This window comes from Eretmochelys imbricata, chromosome 7, assembly GCF_965152235.1.
Source record: "Eretmochelys imbricata isolate rEreImb1 chromosome 7, rEreImb1.hap1, whole genome shotgun sequence".
NCBI classification, from domain to species: Eukaryota; Metazoa; Chordata; order Testudines; family Cheloniidae; genus Eretmochelys; species Eretmochelys imbricata.
The window spans coordinates 51,163,580-51,186,577 of NC_135578.1; the positions used below are offsets into that span (position 1 = coordinate 51,163,580).

The following is a 22,998-nucleotide window of genomic DNA, read 5'->3' on the forward strand; positions in this document are numbered from 1 at the left end:
CTTTGTGGGCAAATTCAAGGGGTGCCCTAGAGTGGGTCTCCTGGGGGGTGGGGGGCGCAGCTGGGGCAGGAGGAGGCTGGGTTAGGCTGGGACTAATGTCTGGGAGGAGCTGGCTCCCTGGCAGCCACCTTCTACCCCAGTCCTGGTCTCCCCCAGCTGTGTGTAAGCGGGGGATTGATCCTACTATTGTGGGGAACTTTCCTGGCTTATACACCATCCTGGTGGAATGGGTCCTCCCTCCCACTCCCTTTACCCAGAGGCCTGCCTGACCTTGAGAACACCCCTTCTACTCTCATGTGTGGCAGAGTCCTTATAACCCCAACAAAGCTGGGCCCAGGATTCCTGGGGGACTCGACCCCCAACCTTGTTGTGGTCACTTCGGGTAGGGGCTAGGGTGTCCCCACTCCGAGGTGCTCTCTCTGCACTGGATGGTTCCCTGACCCACTGATCATTATATACAGTTCAAAGCAAATACAATTTAATAAACAGCAATCAATTAAAAAATAAGGAAAAAACAGGAAAGGTGAAAGGAAAACCTGTCACCCTGCTCTGTCGCATGGGGCCACCACAACCAGCCATCTCTGGAGAGTAAGGAAAGTTCACAATCTGTTCCTCATTTGGCCCAGGGCTCCTGCCCAGGCCCTGGCTGTGTTGCAGGGATGCTGTGGGTTGGACACTTGCTCTGGCAGTTGCCACACGCCCTCAGGCTCTAGGTTGCAGGACCCTTCTTCCCAGCGTCAGCCCCCTGTTGGGGTTATGATCCCCCTCCCAGCTCTTCCCTGCACTGGGTCTTCTGCCCAGGGTCCCACCCACCTTCACTCTCTCCAGCTTCTCCCTGCATGCTGCTCCGAACAGCCCCAGCTTCAGCCCCAACACTGCTGCTGCTCTGCCTCCAGCCCCCTGGGCTGCTCCTCTGGCCCCTCTGGCTTTGGCTGGCGCGGCTCTGCTCCCAGCTCAGCCTGGTCCCCGGCTCTCTCCTTAGCTCAGCCCCACTCTGTTTCAGGCATCCCCAGTTCACCTGGAGGATGGGACCCTCTGCACTCCTGACTCCCTCATTAGCCTGCCCGCCCTGTCAATCAGGCTAACCCGGAGCATTGGCTTCTCCCCATTGCCCCTGGGGACTGTCAGTCTCAGGGTCCTGATTTCCCATCGACCCTTCCCCTTCCTTTTGGTATTGGGAGCTAGCAACCAAAAAACCTCACTCAGTTTTAGTAAGGGGCTAACAGTTCCCTTACATCTGCAACGCCCCTCACTCCCGCCTGACAGCCCCCTGCTAGCCCAGCACTGGGCTCCCCTCAGCTCTACCAGTGCCTCTCACTCCCGCCCCACAGCCCCTGCTAACACAGTTGTGGGCTCCCCCCAGCTCTGCCAGTGCCCCTGACTCCTGACCCACAGCCCCCAGCTAGCCCAGCTCTGGGCTCCTCCCAGATCCGCCCATGCCCCTCACTCCCTGACGGAGTCACCGGGCAATGCTCTGGAACTACTCCATACGAAGCCAGTCAGGACTCCAGGGGAGCATGCCTCCTCTCTGAGCGTACTGTCTCCAGGGCAAGAAGCTTACACAACTTCGACCTTCCTGTATCTGACCTCGGAGCGTTCAGCCTCCCCTTCCACACTGTGTGCTTCCTGCAGCGAGTCCCTGCAAAACAGTAAAGCTGACATAGGCTCAACAGTAAGACTCACGTACAACATAACGAGGGAAAATCCCCACTTCGTCACACTCCCGCCCCACAACCCCCTACTAGCCCCGTTCTGGGATCAGCCCAGCTCTGCTGGTGCCCGTCACTGCTGACCCGCAGCCCCCTGCTAGCCCAGCCCTGGTCTCTCCCCAGCTCTGCCAATGCCCCTCACTCACGACCTGCAGCCCCTGCTAGCCCAGCCCTGGGCCTCCCGGTCTGCTGGTGCCCCTCACTCCCGCCCCACAGCCTCCTGCTCGCCCAGCCCTGGGCTCCTCCCCAGCTTTACCGGTGCCCCTCACTCCCAACTCGCAGCCCCTGCTAGTCCAGCCCTTGGTTCCCCCCAGCTCTGCCAGTACCCCTCACTCCTAACCCGTAGCCTCTGGCTGTCCCAGTGCAGGTGCCCTAGTGAAGAGGAGCTAGTTGCTTCAAAGTAGGTTGCTGGGATGTGACAAGCAGGGCTCACATGTGTGTAGTGCTGCAGCTGGGTAGGGTCCCTGACTCCCTCATCTTGGCGACTGGCCTGCGTGCTCACAGGGAGCCAGTGGCAGGCCTGGGTGGGACCCAGGATCCTGATCCTGTTGTCTCTGAGCTACATCTGCACAAATGGCCAGCAGGTGGCATTACCCGCCGCAGTGCCATTGCAGTGGGGTCAGGGGTCTGGGGGTACAGTCCCTCGCAGCAGGATGGGATAGGAAGGTCTGGGGGTGCCCAGGTGCCTGTTCCCATGCCAGGCAGCTCTGCTCTGCTAGGCACCTGTTGACACCGCTGGGCCTGGCACAGTGTGCGGGGTCCTCCTGTGGCAGCCAGCCCATGGTGCTGCTAGCCGCTCTGCTACCCAGCTCAGCTAGCCCTGAGCTACAGGCGGGCACTGGCCAGGCACTTGGGGTCCCAGGAGAACTGATGTTGCCTGTCTCGCTGTGCCCAGGCTGCCTCGGGGAAGTTCTTGCCGCTGGAGCAATGGCTTTACTTCGATGCACTGGAGTGCCTGCCCAAGCAGGGCACTACGCTGCTGACGGAGGAGTCCTGTGCCCCGGTGAGTGCCGTGCCCACTGCCGCCCACTGATGGACACAGCCTGAGAGCCACTGGCTCTGGGGCCGGGCCCCTCACCCAGCCCTGTGCAGGGATAGGGTTCCTAGGTGTCCAGTTTTTGACTGGGACGCCCAGTCGAAAAGGGACCCTAGCGGGTCACTAAAAGTCCAGTTGGCACCCCCCCACACACCCCAACTCTCTGCACCTGAGCCTCCTCCCACACTCCACATCCCTCGGCCGCAGCCTGGAGCCCCCTCCTGCACCCCAAACCCCTCATCCTTGGCCCCACCTCAGAGCCCACACCCACAGCTGGAGCCCTAACCCCCTCCTGCAACACAACCCCCTTCCCCAGCCTGGGGAAAATGAGCAAGTGAGCAAGGGTGGGGGACAGCGAGTGATGGAGTGAGTGGGGGATGGAGTGAGTGAGGGCAGGGCCTCAGAGAAGTTACAGGGCAGAGGTGGGGCCTCAGGGCAGGGCAAGGGTATTTTGTTTTCTGCAATCAGAAAGTTGGCAACCCTATGAGTGGAGCCGGCTGGGGGAGGAGCAGGGTGGGCCCTGGTGAATGGGGTCAGTGTGGGGAGCCTGCTGGGGGAGGGGCACTGTGTGGGAAGCTGGTTGGGGGAGGAGTGCTCTGAGGGAGCTGATGTCAGTCTGTCCCTCTGCTCTAACAGCGTGGCAGCCGCTATGATGGGCAGATCGCTGTGTTCGGGGCTGACTTCCAGGAGAGGCTGGGCCGGCAGAAGTACTTTGTGGTGAGCAGGTCGGGAGAGGGGCCAGGTGGTGGGGCAGAGTGGGTGAGGCAGGGCGCTCAGGGCAGGACCATGCTGACCCCACCTCCTCCCCCTAGGTGGGAGCCGGAGCTATTGGCTGTGAGCTGCTGAAGAACTTTGCAATGATTGGGCTGGCGGCTGGCAAGGGCGGGAGCATCACCGTGACGGACATGGACACCATCGAGCGCTCCAACCTCAGCCGGCAGCTGCTCTTCCGCCTGCGGGATGTGGGTGTGAGTGGGGCGAGGGCCAGGCAAGGCCTTGACTATGGTCTAATCACACAAATCCAAAAGCCCTGCCCCGCCCCTTTCCCTGAAGCCCCGCCCCTTCTCCGAAGTCCCGGCCCACTCACTCCATGTTGCTCGCTGTCCCCCACCCTCACTCATGTTCACCAGGCTGGGACAGGGGGGTGGGGTGCAAGGGGGCGTGTGGGCTCTGGGCTGGGGCTGAGGGGTTCGGAGTGTGGGAGGGGGCTCTGGGGTGAGCCTGGGCAGGAAGGGATGCGGGGTGCAAACTCCAGCCAGTGGGAGCTGCAGAGTCAGCTCTTGCGGCAGGGGCAGCGCATGAAGACCCCCTGCCCCCACCCCAGGGACATGCCGACCACTTCCGGGAACGGCGCGGAGCCAGGGCAGGCAGGGAGCCTGCCTTCGCCCTGCTGTGGTGCCAGATTTTTAGCACTTAAAATCTCCCAGTTTGGCTTCAGTAGCCTCCAGGAGACTGAGCCCGATTCCAGGAGACTCCCTTTGAAACCGGGATGGTTGGCAGCCCTAGCCCTTGACACCCCTCACTCCTGACCCGGAGCCCCTGCTACCCCAGCCCTGGGCTCCCCCCAGCTCTGCCAGTGCCCCTCACTTCCGACCAGCAGCCCCCTGCTGCCCCAGCCCTGGGCTCCCACCTCTCTGCTGGTGCCCCACACTCCTGATCTTCAGCCCCCTGCTGCCCCAGCCCTGGGCTCCCCACAGCTCTGCCAGCGCTCTGCACTCCTGACCCTCAGCCCCTACCTGGGCGGTTCTGCGTGAGGGATGAGGATGGGTGGGTCTGAGGGAAGGGGAGAGGGAGTGCAGCCTCCTGCCTGGCTCTGACTCTTGCCCTTTGCCCCCTGCCTGGGCCCAAGGGGTCCCTGGTGAGGGGTCGAGCACCAGCCAGGGGCACTGACTTTCCACAGCCTGGTCTGTTATCCTCACTGCCACTGGCTCTGGGCCCAGAAGGGGTCTGTGGAGCTGGCAAAGAACAAGGGAGCAGCCCAGCCTGGCCCAGCACCTGGGCTGGGGTCTCCCTGGGAGGTGCAGCACTGATGGGGGCGAGGCTTCCTGGTCTCCCCTCTGCTCATGGCTCCCATGGCCCTTGCAGAAGCTGAAATCGGAGACGGCGGCGGCAGCTGTACGGCGCATGAACCCCATGACCAGGGTAACAGCCCATCCGCACCATGTGGGGCCCGACACGGAGACACTCTACGGGGACGACTTCTTCACGGCCCTGGATGGCGTGGCCAATGCTCTGGACAGCATGCAGGCCCGTGAGTGCCCGGACACTGCCACAGGCAGCCTGGCCCTGAGCGCCCGGGGCCAAGCCCCCTGCCACATACTGCCACTGCCCTTGCCCCACACCCCGCCATGCCACATGCCTGTGTCCCCACGCCCACTGCCACATTCCCACACCTCTGCCACACCCACCCACATCGCCACAGGCCCCGCGTGGTACAGAGACTGGCCTGGGACAGGCACTGAGAAGAGGCTGCTGCTTCCTTCTCTAGCCTTGGCTCAGTCTCTGCTCTGCCTCCCTTGGCTGGGGCATCTCCTGGGGATCTCTGCTAGGCGGAGCTTCCTAAGATCTCATCCAGAAGGCAGTGCCTCCCAGGGGGCTAGCAGGATGCACCCCAGGGCCCTGCTCTCTAGCTGCTCCAGAGGCTACCTGGACAGGGGGAGGGGCAGAAGTGGGACATCTCCCTGATCAGCCACTCTTTTCCCATAGGGGCCTATGTGGACGGCCGCTGCATCCGCTACCTCAAGCCCCTGCTGGACTCGGGCACTGAGGGCACCAAGGGCCACGTGCAGGTCATCGTGCCCTATCTGACACAGCCGTTTGGGAGCTCCGTGGACCTCACGGAGTCGGCCGTGCCCCTGTGCACCCTGCGCCACTTCCCCAGCACCATCGAACACACCCTACAGGTGGCCATCCCTTCCCGCGTCTGGAACCTGGGCTCTCTCCACCCCGAGCCTCTTCCTGGCCCCTCCCCACTCCCAGCCTGGCCCACTCCTATCCAGAGATTGGGCTCTCCCCAACCCTGGCCTGGGCCTGGCCCCTCCCTGCATCCTGAGGTTAGGCCCAGCCCTTCCTCCCTGCCCCAGACCTGAACCCCCTCCAATCTGTGCCCTGACCCCAGCCAGTGCCTTCCCCGACCCCAGCTGCCCAGCAGATTCCCGCCCTATTGCGAAGTCCAGGAGCCAGTGGCCAGGCTAGGGGCTCCGATGCAGGCCCAGGCCATCCAGGGCCCAGCAAGGGCAGGGGTGACTGTGCCTGGGGCCAGGCTGGGGGACAGGGGAGCACTCTGACCTGCAAGGTGGCTCTCCGGGCACTGTCGTTCCCAGCCCCTTGCTGGGCCTCTGGCCTGCTTATTTGGCAGAGGAAGGAGCTGTCAGGGGTCTGCTGGCCAGACCTTCCTGCTTCCCAGCCCTCACATTGCCCCTCCTACCCACATGCTGCCCCACGCCGACACAGCCCCTTGGACTCGCAGCCCCCGCACCCTGCACACACCGTGCACACGACCCAGGCCCTGCCCAGCTCCCTGTCTCGGGGCCTGGCACTAGGCCTGGGGGGCTGCAGGGGCTGTCGCCTGGCCCCCTGCTAGAAACCCCTGCCCTGGCCACCTGCCCCTGCTCCTGTCCCACAGCTGGGGCTCTGAGGGCCCAGCAGCCAGAGCATATGGCCCTCAGCATGGGCCGTGCCAGGAGGCAGCATGGGGGTCCTGCCCACGCCCTGATGGGATTGGGTGGGAGTGGGGCGACCCCAGCCTGTGTGTAACTCACCCCCTCTCCCACAGTGGGCCCGAGATGAGTTTGATGGGCTCTTCAAGGTGCCTGCGGAGAATGTCAACAAATACCTGGAGTGAGTGTGGGCTGGAGGGGGCTGTAGAGTGGCTCTGTGGGGTGGGGGTTTGGTGGCTAAAGGAGGGAGCTGGGGGGCAGGGGTTGGGCAGCTGAGGGTGCCTCTGGGGGGTGGGGCGGCTGAGGGGAGGTGTGGGGGTTGGGGACTGAGGGGGATTCTGGGGGGCAGGGATTGGGCAGTTGAGGGGTTCACTGAGGATTTGGGGGGCCAGTGGGGGACTCTGACATTGGGGCCTGTCTGTGGTCTCCGTGGCCCAGTGGCTCACATGTACCAGGGCTCAGGAGCCAACCTGGAAGGGCCCAAGATGTTTGGGTTCTCTCTGGGTGGGTGACCCTCCCCCAACCCGGGCCCTGGCTCTGGCACTGTGCTGTGCAATGTGTGTGGGGTGGGGCTCGGCCTGACACTGCCCTGTACCCACAGGGACCCAGCCTTCCTGGAGGGACAGTGGACGACGCAGGATCTGGAGGGGTTGCGGAGCAGCCTGCAGGAGAAGCCGCGCAGCTGGCAGGACTGTGTGTGCTGGGCCAGGCAGCACTGGGAGAGCCTCTATCGCCACACCATCCTAAACCTGCTGCATGCTTTCCCGCCCAGCCACGTGAGCAGCACTGCGGACACCCCGGGCTCTGATCCCCCTGGTTCAGTATCCGTGGTCTCTGATCCCCCTGGCTTGGTGCCCCGGGCTCCCATCCCCCCAGCCTCAGTACTATGGGTTCCCATCCCCACGGCACAATGCCTTGGGCTCCAATCCTCCCAGCTAAATATTCCTGGCTCCGATCCCCCGAGCTCAGTGCCCCAGGTTCCCATCCTCCCCTGGCTCAGTGTCCATGGGCTCCCATCCCCCTGTAACGATGCTACCTTTGGTGGGACACTTCTGAGTGTATCAATTCAGGACAAAAAGAAAAGGAGGACTTGTGGCACCTTAGAGACTAACCAATTTATTTGGGCATAAGCTTTTGTGAGCTACAGCCAACTTCATCAGATGCAGTCTCTAAGGTGCCACAAGTACTCCTTTTCTTTTTGCGAATACAGACTAACACGGCTGCTAATTCAGGACAAATTGCTTATAGCAGGGCAGTTACAGCCCAAAGCTGGGGTTTCTCCACTTCTAAGGCAAACCAAGCCAGACAGACAGAGAAGACTTTGGTTTTACCCCACTGGCTAACCATAAGTCATACAAGCAATTCCCTTAGACACTCCAGTTTTCCAGTATCACCACCAGTGCCACTCATTATGGGGACGAATGGTTATGAAAACCAATACCCCAGTACAAGAAAAAAGGTTCTCTCGATCCTAAAGGACCAAACCCCAGATCCAGGTCAATATATAAATCAGATCTTACCCACAAATCACACTGTTGCCAATCCTTTAGAATCTAAAATCAAAAGGTTTATTCATAAAAGGAAAAAGGTATAGATGAGAGCTAGAATTGGTTAAGTGGAATCAATTACATACAGTAATGGCAAAGATCTTGGTTCACGCTTGTAGCAGTGATGGAATAAGCTGCAGGTTCAAAGCAAGTCTCTGGAGTACATCCACAGCTGGGATGGGTCATTCAGTCCTTTGTTCAGAGCTTCAGTTTGTAGCAAAGTCCCTCCAAAGGTCAGAAGCAGGATTAAAGACAAGATGGAGGAGGTGCAGCTTCCTTTTATAGTCTCTTCCCATGGAAGGACTCCCCTTTGTTCTGACTGTGGAAAATCACAGTAGCGAGATGGAGTCTGGAGTCTCATGGGCAAGTCACATGTCCTTGCATGACTCAGTTTGCAGGCCAACGCCATTGTTTACATGTTAGTTTGAAAGGTCCCAGGAAAGCTCAGATGTGGATTGGCATCTCCCAAAGTCCATTGTCAGTTAAGTGTTTCTTGATTGGGCACTTACTGGGAACAGTCCTTTCTCAAGAAGCTGACTAAATGCTTCACTGAGGCTACTTAGAATCAAAACACATTGATATACAAGTACATAGCCAATATTCATAAATTCAACTACAAAAATGATACACACATTCAGATAGCATAATTATCCCCAGCAAATTATAACCTTTCCATAGTCACCTTACATGACAATCTTTGTACAATATTTGCTGCAAATATATAACAGTGGTGGCAACAATGATCTATACGGTCCAAGTTCATATTAGTAACGTCACAACTCCATTATCCGTTATTAATGAAAACATTGAATAGTACCAGCTGCAGGACTGACCCTTGCAGGACCCCACTAGATGCACCCTCCCAGTATAACTACTCTTTGAGAATGGCTTTTCAGCCAATTGTGCACCCACATTATAGTAGTTTCATCTAGAATCATAGAATCATAGAATATCAGGGTTGGAAGGGACCCCTGAAGGTCATCTAGTCCAACCCCCTGCTCGAAGCAGGACCAATTCCCAGTTAAATCATCCCAGCCAGGGCTTTGTCAAGCCTGACCTTAAAAACTTCCAAGGAAGGAGATTCCACCACCTCCCTAGGCAACGCATTCCAGTGTTTCACCACCCTCTTAGTGAAAAAGTTTTTCCTAATATCCAATCTAAACCTCCCCCACTGCAACTTGAGACCATTACTCCTCGTTCTGTCATCTGCTACCATTGAGAACAGTCTAGAGCCATCCTCTTTGGAACCCCCTTTCAGGTAGTTGAAAGCAGCTATTAAATCCCCCCTCATTCTTCTCTTCTGCAGGCTAAACAATCCCAGCTCCCTCAGCCTCTCCTCATAAGTCATGTGTTCTAGACCCCTAATCATTTTTGTTGCCCTTCGCTGGACTCTCTCCAATTTATCCACATCCTTCTTGTAGTGTGGGGCCCAAAACTGGACACAGTACTCCAGATGAGGCCTCACCAATGTCGAATAGAGGGGGACGATCACGTCCCTCGATCTGCTCGCTATGCCCCTACTTATACATCCCAAAATGCCATTGGCCTTCTTGGCAACAAGGGCACACTGCTGACTCATATCCAGCTTCTCGTCCACTGTCACCCCTAGGTCCTTTTCCGCAGAACTGCTGCCTAGCCATTCGGTCCCTAGTCTGTAGCGGTGCATTGGATTCTTCCGTCCTAAGTGCAGGACCCTGCACTTATCCTTATTGAACCTCATCAGATTTCTTTTGGCCCAATCCTCCAATTTGTCTAGGTCCTTCTGTATCCTATCCCTCCCCTCCAGCGTATCTACCACTCCTCCCAGTTTAGTATCGTCCGCAAATTTGCTGAGAGTGCAATCCACACCATCCTCCAGATCATTTATGAAGATATTGAACAAAACCGGCCCCAGGACCGACCCCTGGGGCACTCCACTTGACACCGGCTGCCAACTAGACATGGAGCCATTGATCACTACCCGTTGAGCCCGACAATCTAGCCAGTTTTCTACCCACCTTATAGTGCATTCATCCAGCCCATACTTCCTTAACTTGCTGACAAGAATACTGTACCTAGACCAAGGGTGGGCAAACTACGGCCCGTAGGCCGCATCTGGCCCACTAGGGCTTTGGATCCGGCTCGCAGGCGAGGGCAGCATGCGGAGCCCTCTGCCCTGCCTCCCCCAGGGGCCGCAGGGACATGGCGCTGGCCGCTTCCAGGAGCAGCACGGGGCCAGGGCAGGCAGGGAGCCTGTCTTAGCCCCTCTGCGCGCCGCTGCCACCCCGGAGCTGCTCAAGGTAAGCGGCGCCGGGCTGGAGTCTGCGCCCTGAACCCCTCCTGCACCCCGCACTCTAACCCCCCACCTTGAGCCCCCTTCCGCACCCCTCCTGCATCCCAACCCCCTGCCCCAGCCCTACATTCTTGGCCCTGCATGCAATTTCCCCACCCAGATGTGGACCTCAGGTCAAAAAGTTTTCCCACCCCTGATCTAGACCACATTCTCCTAGTTTGCTTATGAGAATGTCATGAGGGACTGGGTCAAAAGTCTTACTAAAGTCAAGATACATCAGTTCTACTGCTCCCCTCTTGTCCATTGGGCCAGGAACCCCGACGAAGCAGGAAGGCTGGTTTGCCGTGATTTGTTCTTGACCAATCCTTGCTGGTGATGCCTTAGCCCTGATCATCCTGGGTGTGCTCACAACGGGCTGATTTGTTCATTTGCTCCAAGAAGCAAAGTGAGGCTGACTGGTCTGTAATTCTCTCATCCTCTTTGTTCCTCTTTATTGGGCACTTACTGAGAATAGTCCTTTCTCAAGAAGCTGACCAAATGCTTCACTGAGGCCACTTAGAATCAAAACACATTGATATACAAGTACATAGCCAATATTCATAACTTCAACTACAAAAATGACACACACATACAGACAGCATCATCATAACCTTTCCATAGACATCTTACTGGACCTCCTTTGTATAAGATTTTGTGCCACTCTAGGACTTTGGTTGCAGCAATGATCTGTACAGTCACAGTTCATGTCAATAACATCACACCCCCCGGCTCAGTACCTCATGCTCTGATCCCCCCTGTTCAATGCTCCGGGCCCTGATTCCTCAGGCTCTGATACCACTGGCTCATTGCCCCAGGCTCCCATCCCCCCTTGCTCAGTGCCCCGGACTCCCATCCCCTCAGATCAATGCCCCTGGATCCGAGCTCCCCTGGCTCAGTGCCCTGGGTCTCTGATCCCCCTTGTTGTGTACCCCAGGCTCCGATCCCCACCCCTCAGTAGCCCCCGGCTTGGTACCCCGGGCTCCTATCCCCTCTGGCTCTGATCCCTCTGGGCTCCAATCACCCCCGCAGAGCCTCCAGGCTCAGTACACCAGGCTCTGTCCCCTGCACTTCTCATGGATCTGGTCCCCACCTGAACTCCTGGGCTCTCACTGCCCCCGGGCCTCTATCCATCCACCTCTTGACACCCTCCTACCCCTTTGGCCCTTGTCTCCCGGCCCCCCCACACCGTCAGCCCACCCTTCTGCAAGTCCCTGCTGCACATCCCACAATGGAGCCTCAGCCCCCTGGTCCTTGTGACCTGCCCTGGAGTTGCACACAGGGAGGGGAGCCTCCATTGGCTGGGCCCCTCCCTGGCCCTGGCCTGACCCCTGGCTTCCCCTGTCCCCAGGAGACCAGCCCTGGGGTCCCCTTCTGGGCAGCGCCCAAGAGATGCCCCCGGCCCCTGGAGTTTGACTGCGATAATGTAAGTGGGGAGCAGTCAAGGGTGCCTGCAGGTGGGGGGTGGGGCCAGTGGTGGAGCCAGGACCCATGCTGGGGAGAGCTCTGTGCTGGGGCTAGTGGATGAGGTGTGGCCCCTGTCGGGGGGTGCCTGTGTGAGAGTTTGGGTTATGGTGACAGAGGCCCATGGGGAGGGACCTGTGTTAGGGGCGGGGCTCATGTTGGGGGTGAGACTGTGAGGGGCAGGATCTATGCTTGGGGCAGGAGCTGGGGGGCCCGGGGGCAGGTGGGTGGGTGTGGTCGGGCGATGGCACCAGGTGTGAGCGGGTGGGCGAGGGCACCAGGCGTGGGTGGTTGGACGTGGGTAATGATGCAGGGTACAGGCAGGCGGGTGGATGATGGCGCAGGGCGATGGTGGGTGGCCGATGGCGCCGGGGGTGGATGGGTGACAGTGCAGGGTACAGGCAGGTGGGTGGATGATGGCACTGGGTGATGATGGGTGGGCGATGGCCCCGGGCATGGGCAGGTGAGCACGGGTGACAGTGCATGGTACAGGTGGTGGGGTGGATTATGGCGCAGGGCAATAGTGCGTGGGTGATGGTGTCAGGCGTGGGTGGGTGAGAGTGCACGGTATGGGTGGGTGGGCGAGGGCGCTGGGCATGGGACAGTACAGGGTACAGGCAGCGGTGTGGGCGATGGGTGCAGGGCATGGGTGGGTGATGGTGCAGGGTACAGGTAGGTGGGTGGATGATGGGGCAGGGCAATGGTGCCAGGCACATGTGACGGTGCACAGTGCGGGCGGGTGGACGAGGACGCCAGGCATGGGCATGAGATGGTGTCACGGAGTGTGGGGGAGTCAGGGCCCTGCACCCCCACTGCTTGCAATCCACCGTGACTCTCAGCCAGCCAGTAAAAGAGCAGGTTTATTAGATGACAGGAACACAGTCTAAAACAGAGCTTGTAGGTACAGAAAACAGGACCCCTCAGGCAGCTCCATCTTTGGGGGTGGGGAGCCCAGACCAAGGTTCTGGGCCTCCCGCCATCTCCTCAGCCAGCTCCAAAACTGACACCCCTTCCTGATGCCTCACCCAGCCACACCCTCGGTCCCTCCTCCAGCCTTTGTCCAGTTTCCCAGGCAGAAGGAGTCACCTGGCCTCAACCCCCTCCTGGGCTCAGGTTACAAAGGGCAGCCGCCATCTTCTGCATACTGGCGTTCAAGTATCATCCCTCAGTGAAGTCACACCCTTATTTCTAGTATTGGTGCAATACCCCAGGGAAACGGAGGCACACCCTGTGTTAGCAGAAGACAGTAAACTAGTAAAACTCCCATGCAGTATTACCCAGTTAATACTCCCTACGCCGTCACAGAGTATGCCGGGTATAGGCGGGTGACAGTGCAGGGTACAGGCAGGCAGATGGATGATGGCACAGGGCGATGGTGCTGGGCATGGGTGACAGTGCAGAGCACAGATGGGCAGGTGGGCAAGGGTGCTGGGCAGGGGCGGGTGATGGTGCAAAGTATGGGTGGGTGGGTGATGGTGCCGGTCATGGGCGGGTGGGCGTGCGTGACAGTGCAGGGTACAGGCGGGTGGGCGGACGACAGCGACGGGTGATGATGGGTGGGCGAGGGCACTGGGCATGGGTGTGTGACGGTGTAGGTTACGGGCAGGTGACAGGCATGGGCAGGTGGGCACGGGTGACGGTAAGGGTGGGTGGGCATGGGTGCCAGATATGTGTGGGTGATGATGCAGGGTACAGGTAGGTGGGTGGATGATGGCACAGGGTGATGGTGGGTGACAGAGCAGGGTACAGGCAGGCGGGTTCATGATGGTGCTGGGCGTGGGTGATGGTGCAGGGTACAGGCGAGTGGGTACACGGTACAGATGGGTGTGTGGATGATGGCACAGGGCAATGGTGCTGGGCGTGGGCAGGTGATGGTGCAGGGTACAGGCACATTGGTGGGCAAGGGTGCTGTGCATGAGCGGATGACGGAGCAGGGTACTGGTGGGCAGGTGAGCAAGGGCACTGGGCGTGGGATGGTGCAGGGTACAGGTAGGTGTGTGGATGATGGCACAGGGCAATGGTGGGTGGGGCGGGTGACAGTGCAGGGCAATGGCACTAGGTGTGGGCAGGTAATGGTGCAGGGTACAGGCGGGCAGGTGGGCGAGGGTGCTGGACGTGGGCGGGTGACTGTGCACAGTACAGGCGGGCGTGTGGATGATGGCGCAGGGTAACGGCGAGGTGGCGGGTGACAGTGCAGGGTACAGATGGGCGAGTGTATGATGGTGCAGGGCCTGGGTGACATTGTAGAGTACACACAGGCAGGTGGGCGAGGGCACTGGGCATGGTTGGGTGATGGTGCAGGGTAAGCGCGGGTGGGTGGGCGAGGGCTCCGGGCGTGGGTGGATTACAGTGCAGGGTACAGGTGGGTGGGTGAACGAGGGGGCCAGGCATGGGTGGGTGATGGTGCAGATTACATGCGGGCAGGTGGACAAGGGCGCCTGGCATGGGCTGGTGACAGTGCAGGGTACAGACAAGCGGGTGGATGATGGCGCAGGGTGATCATTGGGAGGCGGGGACGGTGCAAGGAACAGGCGGGTGGGAGGGCGCTGGGCATGGGTGGGTTAGGTACAGGTGGGTGGGTGCAAGGACAGACGGGTGTGTGGATGATGGCACAGGGCGCTGATGCTGGGTGTGGGCATGTGATGGTGCAGGGTGCAGGCTGGCAGGTGGATGATGGCGCAGGGCCATGGTGGGTGGGGTGGGTGACAGTGCAGGATGCAGGCAGGCAGATGGGCAAGGACACTGGGTGTGGTCGGGTGACAGTGCAGGGTACAGGTGGGTGGATGGACAAGGGTGCTGGGCATTGGCGGGTGACGGTGCAGGGTACAGGCTGGCAGGTGAATGATGGTGAGTGGAGCGGGTGATGGTACAGAGCACAGGCAGGTGGGTGGGCAAGGATGCCAGGCATGGGTGTGTGATGGTGTAGGGGGTGGGTGGGTGAGGGTAGCAGGCTTGGGTGGGTGGGCACAGCTGACAGTAAAGTGGGTGGGTGGGCAAGGGCACCGGGTGTGGGACGATATAGGGTACAGGCGGGTGGGCAGGCGAGGGTGCCAGGGATGGGCTGGTGATGGTGGATGATGGCGCAGGGTGATGGTGGGTGGGGCTGGTGACACTGCAGTATACAGGTGGGCGGGAGCATGATGGTGCTGGGCGATGGTGCTGGGCACAGGTAACAGTGCAGAGCACAGGTGGGTGGGTGAATGATGGTGCCGGGCATGGGCAGGTTACAAGCGGGCAGGTGGATTATGGCACAGGCGATGGTGGGCACTGGGCATGAGCAGGTGGGTGTGGGTGACAGTGCAGGGTACAGGCAGGTGGGCGGACAACAGCAATGGGTGATGGGTGGGCAAGGGCATTGGGCATGGGTGCGTGACGGAGCAGGGTACAAGTGGGTGGGTGATGATGCTGGGTGTGGGCAGGTGGGCACAGGTGACGGTAAGGGTGGGTGGGTATGGGTTCCAGGTGTATGTGGACGTGGGTGATGGTAAAGGGTACAGGCGGTGGGTGGGCAAGTGTGCTGGCTGTGTGAGGGTGATGGTGCAAGGTACAGGCAGGCAGGTGGCGAGGGCGCTGGCTGTGGGTGGGTGACTGTGCAGGGTGCAGGCGGGCGGGTGGATGATTGCACAGGGTGATGGTGAGTGGGGTGGGTGACGGTGCAGGGTACAGGCAGGCAGGTTCATGATGGCACTGGGCGTGGGTGATAGTGCAGGGTACAAGCGGGTGGGTGCAGGGCACATACGGATGTGTGGATGATGGCACGGATCAATGGCGCCAGGCGTGGGCAGGTGATGGTGCAGGGTACAGACGGGTGTGTGGATGATGGCACAGGGCGATGGCGCCAGCATGGGCAGGTGATGGTGCAGGGTACAGGCGGGCGAGTGATCAAGGGCGCTGGGTGTGGGATGGTGCAGGGTACACGTAGGTGTATGGGTGAGGGCGCTGGGCGTGGGTGGGTGACTGTACACGGTACAGGTGGGTGGGTGGATGATGGTACAGAGCTATGGTGGGTGAGGTGGGTGACGGTGCAGGGTACAGGCGGGCGGGTAGATAGTGGCACAGGGCGATGGTGGGTGGCCGATGGTGCCAGGTGTGGGTGGACCGTGCAGGGTACAGGTGAGTGATGATGCAGATTACATGCAGGCAGGTGGACGAGGGTGCCTGGCATGGGCTGGTGACGGTGCAGGGTACAGGCAGGTGGGTACATGATGGTGTAGGGCAATGGTGCTGGGTGTGGGTGGGTGACTGTGCAGGGTAGAGGCAGGCGGATGGATGATGGCGCAGGGCTTGGTCACAGGCGTGGGCATGGTACCGGCGGGCAGGTGGGCATGGCCGCCGGGCACGGGTGGGTGACAGTGCAGGGTACAGGCAAGTGGGTGGATGATGGCACAGGGCAATTGTGCCGGGCACCGGTGACCGTTCAGAGGACAGGCAGGCAGATGGATGATGGTGCCGGGCATGGGTGGGTGATGATGCAGGGTACAGGCGGGCAGGAGAGGTAGGAGATGGAGGTGTGGGACAGGGAGAGCAGGGGGCGTGGTGGGGCAGAGAGAACAGGGGGAGGGGTCAGAAAGGGAAGTGTGGAGCGGGGGAGCAGGGGGAGTGGTGGGGGTGGGCAGGGACTGCCCCCGCTCTCCCCACCCGCTGAGCCAGGCTGTATTCGCAGAGCACACACATGGAGTACATCATGACGGCTGCCAGCCTCTTTGCCCAGATGCACAGGCTGCAGGTGCCCTGGGACTGGGCGGCTGCCAGGGAGACGCTACGGGCCATGGCTGTGCCGCCCTTCCAGCCAGAGGTGGGGGTGCGGATCCCCGTCACGGAGGAGGAGATGGAGGAGGCGCCTGCCGGGGTCGGTAAGGGCCATGCTTGGGTCACGGTGCAAGGGGCTATGCAGGGGGAAGGGAAGTGGGCACTGGCCAGGGCGGGGAGCTCTGCCTGGCGCCAGCTGTGGGGGAGGGGCTCTGCCTGGTGCCTGCGGACGGGGAGCTCTGCTTGACACTGGCCGGGGTAGGGGAGGGGAGCTCTGCTCTGTCCTGTGAGAGTCGGTGGCCAGGCACCCCAGGACCCAGTGCAGAGCAGCCTGTCACCCTCTGCAGACACCTGCAGGCTCGCTGGCCTGGCTCGGACCCCTCTGGAGTAGACATTTCCCTCGCAGGCGCTGCCTTGGGCAGCCCCTGCCCACCAGCCTGCATTTCCGCTGGTACCTGCTGCCCAGGGCGGGTGGGTGCCCTCCGACCTGGGCCAGAAGAATCCTGGCCCACCGGGGGAAGGGGTGCCCTGACTCCAACACCGCCTCGCTGGGGCTCAGAGGGCCTTGGCACAGTCAGGGCTTGAGCCTGGCCCACTCCTTGCCTGAAGCTCGGCTGCAGGTCCCATGCTGCCCCTGGCCCCCTCTGAAATGTGTACTGGCCCCACTCCCCAATGGGCACCTCGCAGGCCCTGCTCCTGCTCTGCTGGCCTGGAAGGGCTCCTGGCACCGTCCTAGAGCAGCCTGGGGCAGTGTCTGCTGGGGACATTGCTGTCCGTGGCTTCACCCCGGGATGGCACTCAGCCCCAGTCTTCCTGCCAGAGCTGCCCCACCCTGCTGCTGGCTTGGGGGTTCCCTGAATGCCACAGATGGACTCAGGAGACCTGCCCCCAGCTGCAGCCCCACTGTTCTCTGTGCCCCCTGCAGACGAGGAGCAGCTGGCAGCACTGAGGCAGGAGCTGGCAGAGCGCAGATGGGCACTGCTGGAGGGGGGGTGCGGTAGCACCCACCGCATGGAGCCTATCCACTTTGAGAAGGTAGTGGGGGCTGCACTGGCTGGGGTCACTCTCCCCCAGGAGTTGGGGGGAGGGGGTGTGGTGCTGTGAGCCGTGGCTGGGGTGGTTGACTGGCCTGGTTGGCATTGCCCAGGGGCTGGGGCTGTGGGAGATTCCAACGCGCCTTGGGGGAGCATGAGGGGCCAGGGTGGAGCACACGGCCCCACCCGTGGGCTGGCCTTTGCCCTGTGGGCGCTGTCTGGGCAGGGACTATCTATTACTGCCACGTGGGGTTGGGCAGGAGCCAGTGAAGTTATGCAGGCTCAGGCAGGGGCTGCTGTGGCCATGTGGGGTCAGGCAGCAGTTGGGCAGGGGCTATTGAAACCAGGTGGATTGAGCATGGGCCTGGGCAGGGGTCAGGCAGGGGTCACAGGTCAGGCAGGGGCCAGGGTGGCCATACGGGGTCGAGCAGGGCCTGGGGTGGCCAGGCAGTGTCGGGCAGGGGTCACGGGTCGGGAAGTGGCCGGGGTGGCCAGACAGCTGGCTGTCCATGTCACTCAGAACAGGGCTTCATGTCAGAGACGTGCTGGGGCACTGCCCCCTTTGCAAGGCAGGCATTGCCCTATGTACTGTGGGTTGAGACCCAGGCTGCCCTCACCAGATTAGGCCTTGCCCATCGGTGGCGGCTACGGGGGGCTTCCCCTGCAGGCACTCGGATGGGGCGTCCGGCCCCGGTTCTCATCATGCCCCTCTTGCGCTGGCCCTGCAGGACGATGACAGCAACAGCCACGTAGATTTCATCATGGCTGCGTCCAACCTGCGGGCTGCGAACTACGGCATTGCCCCCGCCGACTGGCACAAGGTGTGGGGGACCAGGGAGAGAGGTGGGGTGGGGGCGGGACCATGCACCACCGGGGACAGATGTGGGGCAGGGGTGGGGCGATGGCCCCCCTGGGGACAGATATGGGGCAGGGGTGGGGCGATGGCCTCCCCGGGGACAGACACGGGGAGGGGGGGGGAGGCGATGGCCTCCCTGGGGACAGATGCAGGCCGGGGCCGGGGCCAGGCGCCTCCCAGGGACAGACGTGGGGAGGGGTGATGGCCCGCCTGGGCACAGGCACAGGGCAGGAGTGGGGCGACAGTCTCCCCGGCCACAGACGTGGGATGGGGGTGGGTCAACAGTCCCCCCCTGGGCACAGACACGGGACGGGTGTGGGGGAACGGGCCCCCTGGGGACAGACACAGGGTGGGGTCGGGGTTGGGGTTATGGGCCTCCTTGTGGACAGACAAAGGGTGGGGGCAGGGGTGGAGGTGAGGCAAAGGCCTTCCCCAGGATAGCTACGAGGTTTGGGGCCCTGCGCCCACCCCTGGCAGCAGCTGCTGACACAGTTCCCTGTTGCCTGGCAGAGCAAGCGGGTGGCGGGCAGGATCGTGCCCGCCATTGCCACCACAACAGCAGCAGTGGCCGGACTGGCATGCCTGGAGCTCTACAAGCTGGTGTGGGGGCACCAGGACCTCGGCTCCTACCGCAACAGTTTCCTGCAGCTTGCGGAGCCGCTGCTCACCCGCTTCCAGCCCCTGACGCCCCCAGCCACTTACAAGGTGAGACCCCATGCCTGGCCTTGCCAATGACCTCCCCCGCACCCAGGAGGGGCTGCTCGGGGCTGAATGGCCGGGAGGGGGGATGGGCCTTCCTCAAGGGCAGCAGAGTCAGTGGCTGGGGGGCTGCCAGATGCTGGTGACCGCGCTCTGGCAGTCAGGGCTGAACGATGCCTCAGTGCAGCGCTAGGAGGTGCTGTGCTGCAGGGAGTGGGCTGGGGGTCTCCCCTGGTGGTCAGGGCCAGCACCTATGCCCCAGTGCAGCACAGGGTCACAAGGGGCGCTGTGCTGCAGAGAACCACACAGGGTCTCCCCTGGCAGTCAGGGCTGGCCCGATACCCAGCACGGCCCTACAGGGCCTGTGCCCTGGAGGTACAGTGTGGGGAGGTTGGCACAGGGAGGGTGCGCCCAGGGTCCTGGCTCACTGTTACACTCCCATCTCCTGTGTGCTGTTTTTGGTTCTGGGGTGGCTGCCTGGCTGCACCGTGTTGCTCCCCAGCATGAGCTGCATCTCGGTGGTGGAGGGGAGCACGGCTCTGGGTGAGGGGCTGCAGCTGTAGCTAGGGATCCCCCACTCTGGGTGACACTGAAGCAAAGGGAGCCACAGCCGGGGCAGTGCAGGGGCGCCATGAACATGGTTGAGCCTAGCCTATGCTGTGCCCTCTGCCTGGGTGCAGGGCCCAGCACGCGTGCGGGGCCTAGATCCTGTGCGCACGGTGTGGGGAGCTGTCCAGCCCCTGACGCCTGGACCATGCTGGGAGCCAGCATCCCAGGGACCGGGGCTCTGCCAACAGCTGCCTGGGCATGGCTGAGCAGCTCTCAGCCCCAGCCCCTGTGGCTGCCTTTCTCTCTGCCACGCTGAGCTACCCCTGACTTGCCCCGGCCAGGCCTTGCTGCACGAGAGCGCTGTGGGGCAGCGGGGGAAGCAGGCAGAGCTGTGGGGCACTGGGGGGCTGTGGGGCACTGGAGGGCGCAGGCAGAGCTGTGGGGATTAGTGGGGGGCCGTAGGGCAGTAGGGGGAAGGCAGAGCTCTGTGGCAGTGGGGGGCTGTAGGGCAGAGGGGGGAGCAGGCAAGCAGTGTGGGGAGGCTTGGGGGGCTGTAGGGCAGTGGTGGGAGCAGGCTGAGCTGTGGGGGAGGTGGGGGTTGTAGGTCAGTGGGGGAAGCAGGCAGAGCTATGGGGAGCAGGGGGGCTGTAGGGCAGTGGGGGGAGCATCAGAGCTGTGGGGCAGTGGGGGACTGTGGGGCAGCAGGGGGAGCAGGCAGAGCTGTGGGGCAGCAAGGGCTGTAGGGAAGCGGGGGGAGCAGGCAGAGATATGGGCAAGAAGGGGGCTGTCGGGCAGTGGGGGGAGCAGCAGAACTGTGGGGCAGCAGGGACTGTGGGGCAGTGGGGGGAGCAGGCTGAGATATGGGCAAGAAGGGGGCTGTAGGGCAGTGGGGGGAGCAGCAGAACTGTGGGGCAGTGGGGGGAGCAGGCTGAGCTGTGGGGATCAATGAGGGGGCGGTAGGTCAGCAAGGTGGAGCTGTGGGGCAGTGTGGGGCTCTGGGGCAGTGGGCGGAGCTGTGGGGATCTGCGGGGGGCTGTGGGGCATTTCTGGGAGCAGGCAGAGCTGTGGGGATGAGCTGGGGGCTGTAGGGTAGTGAGGGAAACAGGCTGAACTCTGGGGATCAGCGGGGGTCTGTAGGGCAGTGGGAGTAGCTGCTGTGTGTCAATGCCTGGCTCCCCCCAGCCTGGGACAGGCACTCCCTCCCCCGCTCTGCTCCCCCTGGCCTGGGATGGGCACCCACCCATGCTCTGCTCCCCTCTGCAGGCCTGACACTTGGCTTGGGCAGCAGAGGGCGCCGGGGGCAGGGCCCTAAATTGGGACCATGTGTCATGGGAGGAGGCAAGTTTCCTGCTGCACAGGAAGCACTGGCAGGAGCCAGGCTGCCTGTGGGGGCGGGGGAAGGGGAGCCAGGCTGGCTGGGGCGGCCAGGAAAGAGGAGGCGCCAGGCATGGGTCTCAGTGTATTTCCACTAACGCAGCCAGCTTAGCTCCCGGCCTGCACTTGCCTTCCCACAGCCCACTCTCCCCCCCCATCCCCTCCAGGCAGTGCACCCCACAGCCCCCCGAGCAGGGCACCCCACAGTCTGGCCAGGACCGCAGCTCCTGGGCCTGGGGTGCAATGGGGTTGAGGGCTGGTCCCAGCATGGGTAATGAGAGCACCCCCTACAGGGGCAAGGGGGCCGGCCTGTCGGCCAGGGAGAACCCCCTGCCCCACACCCTGCTGCACAGCTCCCCGCCCATGCTGGCACAACCCCTGACAGCCAGGGAAGAGCGCCCCCTGCTGAGCTCTCAAAGCTGCAGCCCAAAGGGGTCCGGAGCCCCTCTTAAGGCCTGGGTGCCTTGGGGGAGCCATTCCCTGGCTGGGAGACCAGTGGGGCCACAGCTCCAGCACACAGGGGCTGGCAGGAGAGCAGGCAGAGGTCGGCTGCCGTGGGCTCTGCGCAGCCTGGCTCTCCTGAGCATGCTGAGCTCTGGCTCAATGTGGGGAGGAGCGGAGTCGTCTGGGTCAGTGCCCTGCTGCCCTTGGGGACAGGAAGGGGGTGCAGGCTGGCAAGAGTGGAACAGCCATCCGTGGGAGTGTCAGCCCCTTGCCCAGAGGGGACCTGAGGTGCTGGGAGCAGATGGGCTACACCAGGGTCACCCAGCAGGGCAGCATCAGGCAGGATTTGACCCCAGGAGTCCTGGGCCCAGGCCTGTGCTCTGAGCTCCTGGGGCACAGCAGGCGTCTCCCAGGCTGGGCTGAAGGGATGTGGGGCAATGCCCACATGGGCAGGGACCAGCAGGGCCCCCAGCTCTGGGTGGGGCCAGCAGAGGAGCTGTGCCATGGCAAGCACAGAGTTAACTCTGCCAGGCTCTCAGGCTGCAGGTGGCGAAGGGAGTGGGGGGAGCGGCCAGGTGCTAATGCCTTGTCCCACCCGGGTGAGAAGGGGTGGGTCCCGCTGCCCCATGGAACCACCGCAGCACTTGGCAAGAGCAAATGGCCAGGGCCAGCTGCAGCAAATGGCCAGGCTGTTTTGCTCCAAGTACACACACCGTGGCCCCAGCTGCCTATGCCAGGCTTGCTGCAGGGGCTTTCCCAGGCTTTCCCAGGGGATGGGGGGGGAGTGAGCCTCTGTGCCTCAGTTTCCCTACCATGAGCTCACTGCCTTAGAGGTGGCAGAGTGGCCAGGGGCAGGGAGCTGGGGCTTGGCACAGTGGGGGCCCTGCTGGAAGGCAGAGCAGAGAGCCCAGCAGGGGAGGGGCAGGGGCCTGGCTTGCCCTGGGGCTGGCGCTGAGCAACGTGAGCACTAGGCCTGGGCGCAAAGCTGTGAGGCTGGGGAAAGTGCTGTGGGCTGACTAGTTGTGGTGCAGGAGGTGTCTGGGGCAACCGTCCTGCCTCCTAGATCTCTGCAGCCCGGGGTGGGCCCAGCTGGGGCAAAGTTGGCCCTGGGTTGGGGGGATGAGCCATGTCAGGGCCAAGCCCATGAGAACTCCTGCCTCCACCCCCCCCAGGCACTCCAGTCATCTCCCCTTTGGCAGCCTCGTGTGCCCGCATGCTCTCCCCACATCTGGGCCGCCCAGAAAGGCCTGGCTTGTTGGCAGTCAGAGCCGTCCCTGGCCCCAGCTGGCTGGGTCCTGGGCAGGGCAGAGACGCGCAGGCAGAAGTGGCTGATTGTGTGTGTGCGGGGGGACACTGCCTCAATGGGGCTTTGTGCAGGGCTGCCTGGCCCAGCCTCTCCAGAGCTCAGCAGCTCAGACCCCCACCTTATCAATGCTCATAGGGGAGCTATATGCTTGGGCACAGCCCTTGGCGGAGGGGGGTTGTCCTCTGTCCCAGCCTGGCCAGCCAGGGGCCCCAGCTCCCTGTGGCATGAGCAGAGCTCTCGCCCAAGTCTGCTTGGGGCTGGGCT

The 22,998-nt window shown here is 62.1% G+C and overlaps 1 protein-coding gene across 5 annotated transcripts in view; it reads left to right on the forward strand.

Annotated features, from left to right (window-relative positions):
* UBA7 (ubiquitin like modifier activating enzyme 7) overlaps window positions 1-22,998 on the forward strand; it is a 45,853-nt gene that overhangs the window by 20,191 nt on the left and 2,664 nt on the right. For 2 of the 5 annotated variants that reach the window (XM_077822035.1, XM_077822037.1), the window contains exons 11-22: window positions 2,605-2,712; window positions 3,382-3,462; window positions 3,558-3,713; window positions 4,831-4,996; window positions 5,452-5,648; window positions 6,521-6,585; window positions 7,006-7,180; window positions 11,611-11,685; window positions 16,387-16,576; window positions 17,398-17,507; window positions 18,235-18,327; window positions 18,873-19,067. In XM_077822035.1, the coding sequence (XP_077678161.1) occupies window positions 2,605-2,712; window positions 3,382-3,462; window positions 3,558-3,713; window positions 4,831-4,996; window positions 5,452-5,648; window positions 6,521-6,585; window positions 7,006-7,180; window positions 11,611-11,685; window positions 16,387-16,576; window positions 17,398-17,507; window positions 18,235-18,327; window positions 18,873-19,067 (1,611 nt within the window). The remainder of the gene's footprint in view (window positions 1-2,604; window positions 2,713-3,381; window positions 3,463-3,557; window positions 3,714-4,830; window positions 4,997-5,451; window positions 5,649-6,520; window positions 6,586-7,005; window positions 7,181-11,610; window positions 11,686-16,386; window positions 16,577-17,397; window positions 17,508-18,234; window positions 18,328-18,872; window positions 19,068-22,998) is intronic. The other 3 variants (XM_077822036.1, XM_077822038.1, XM_077822039.1) reach the window with 3 other exon arrangements.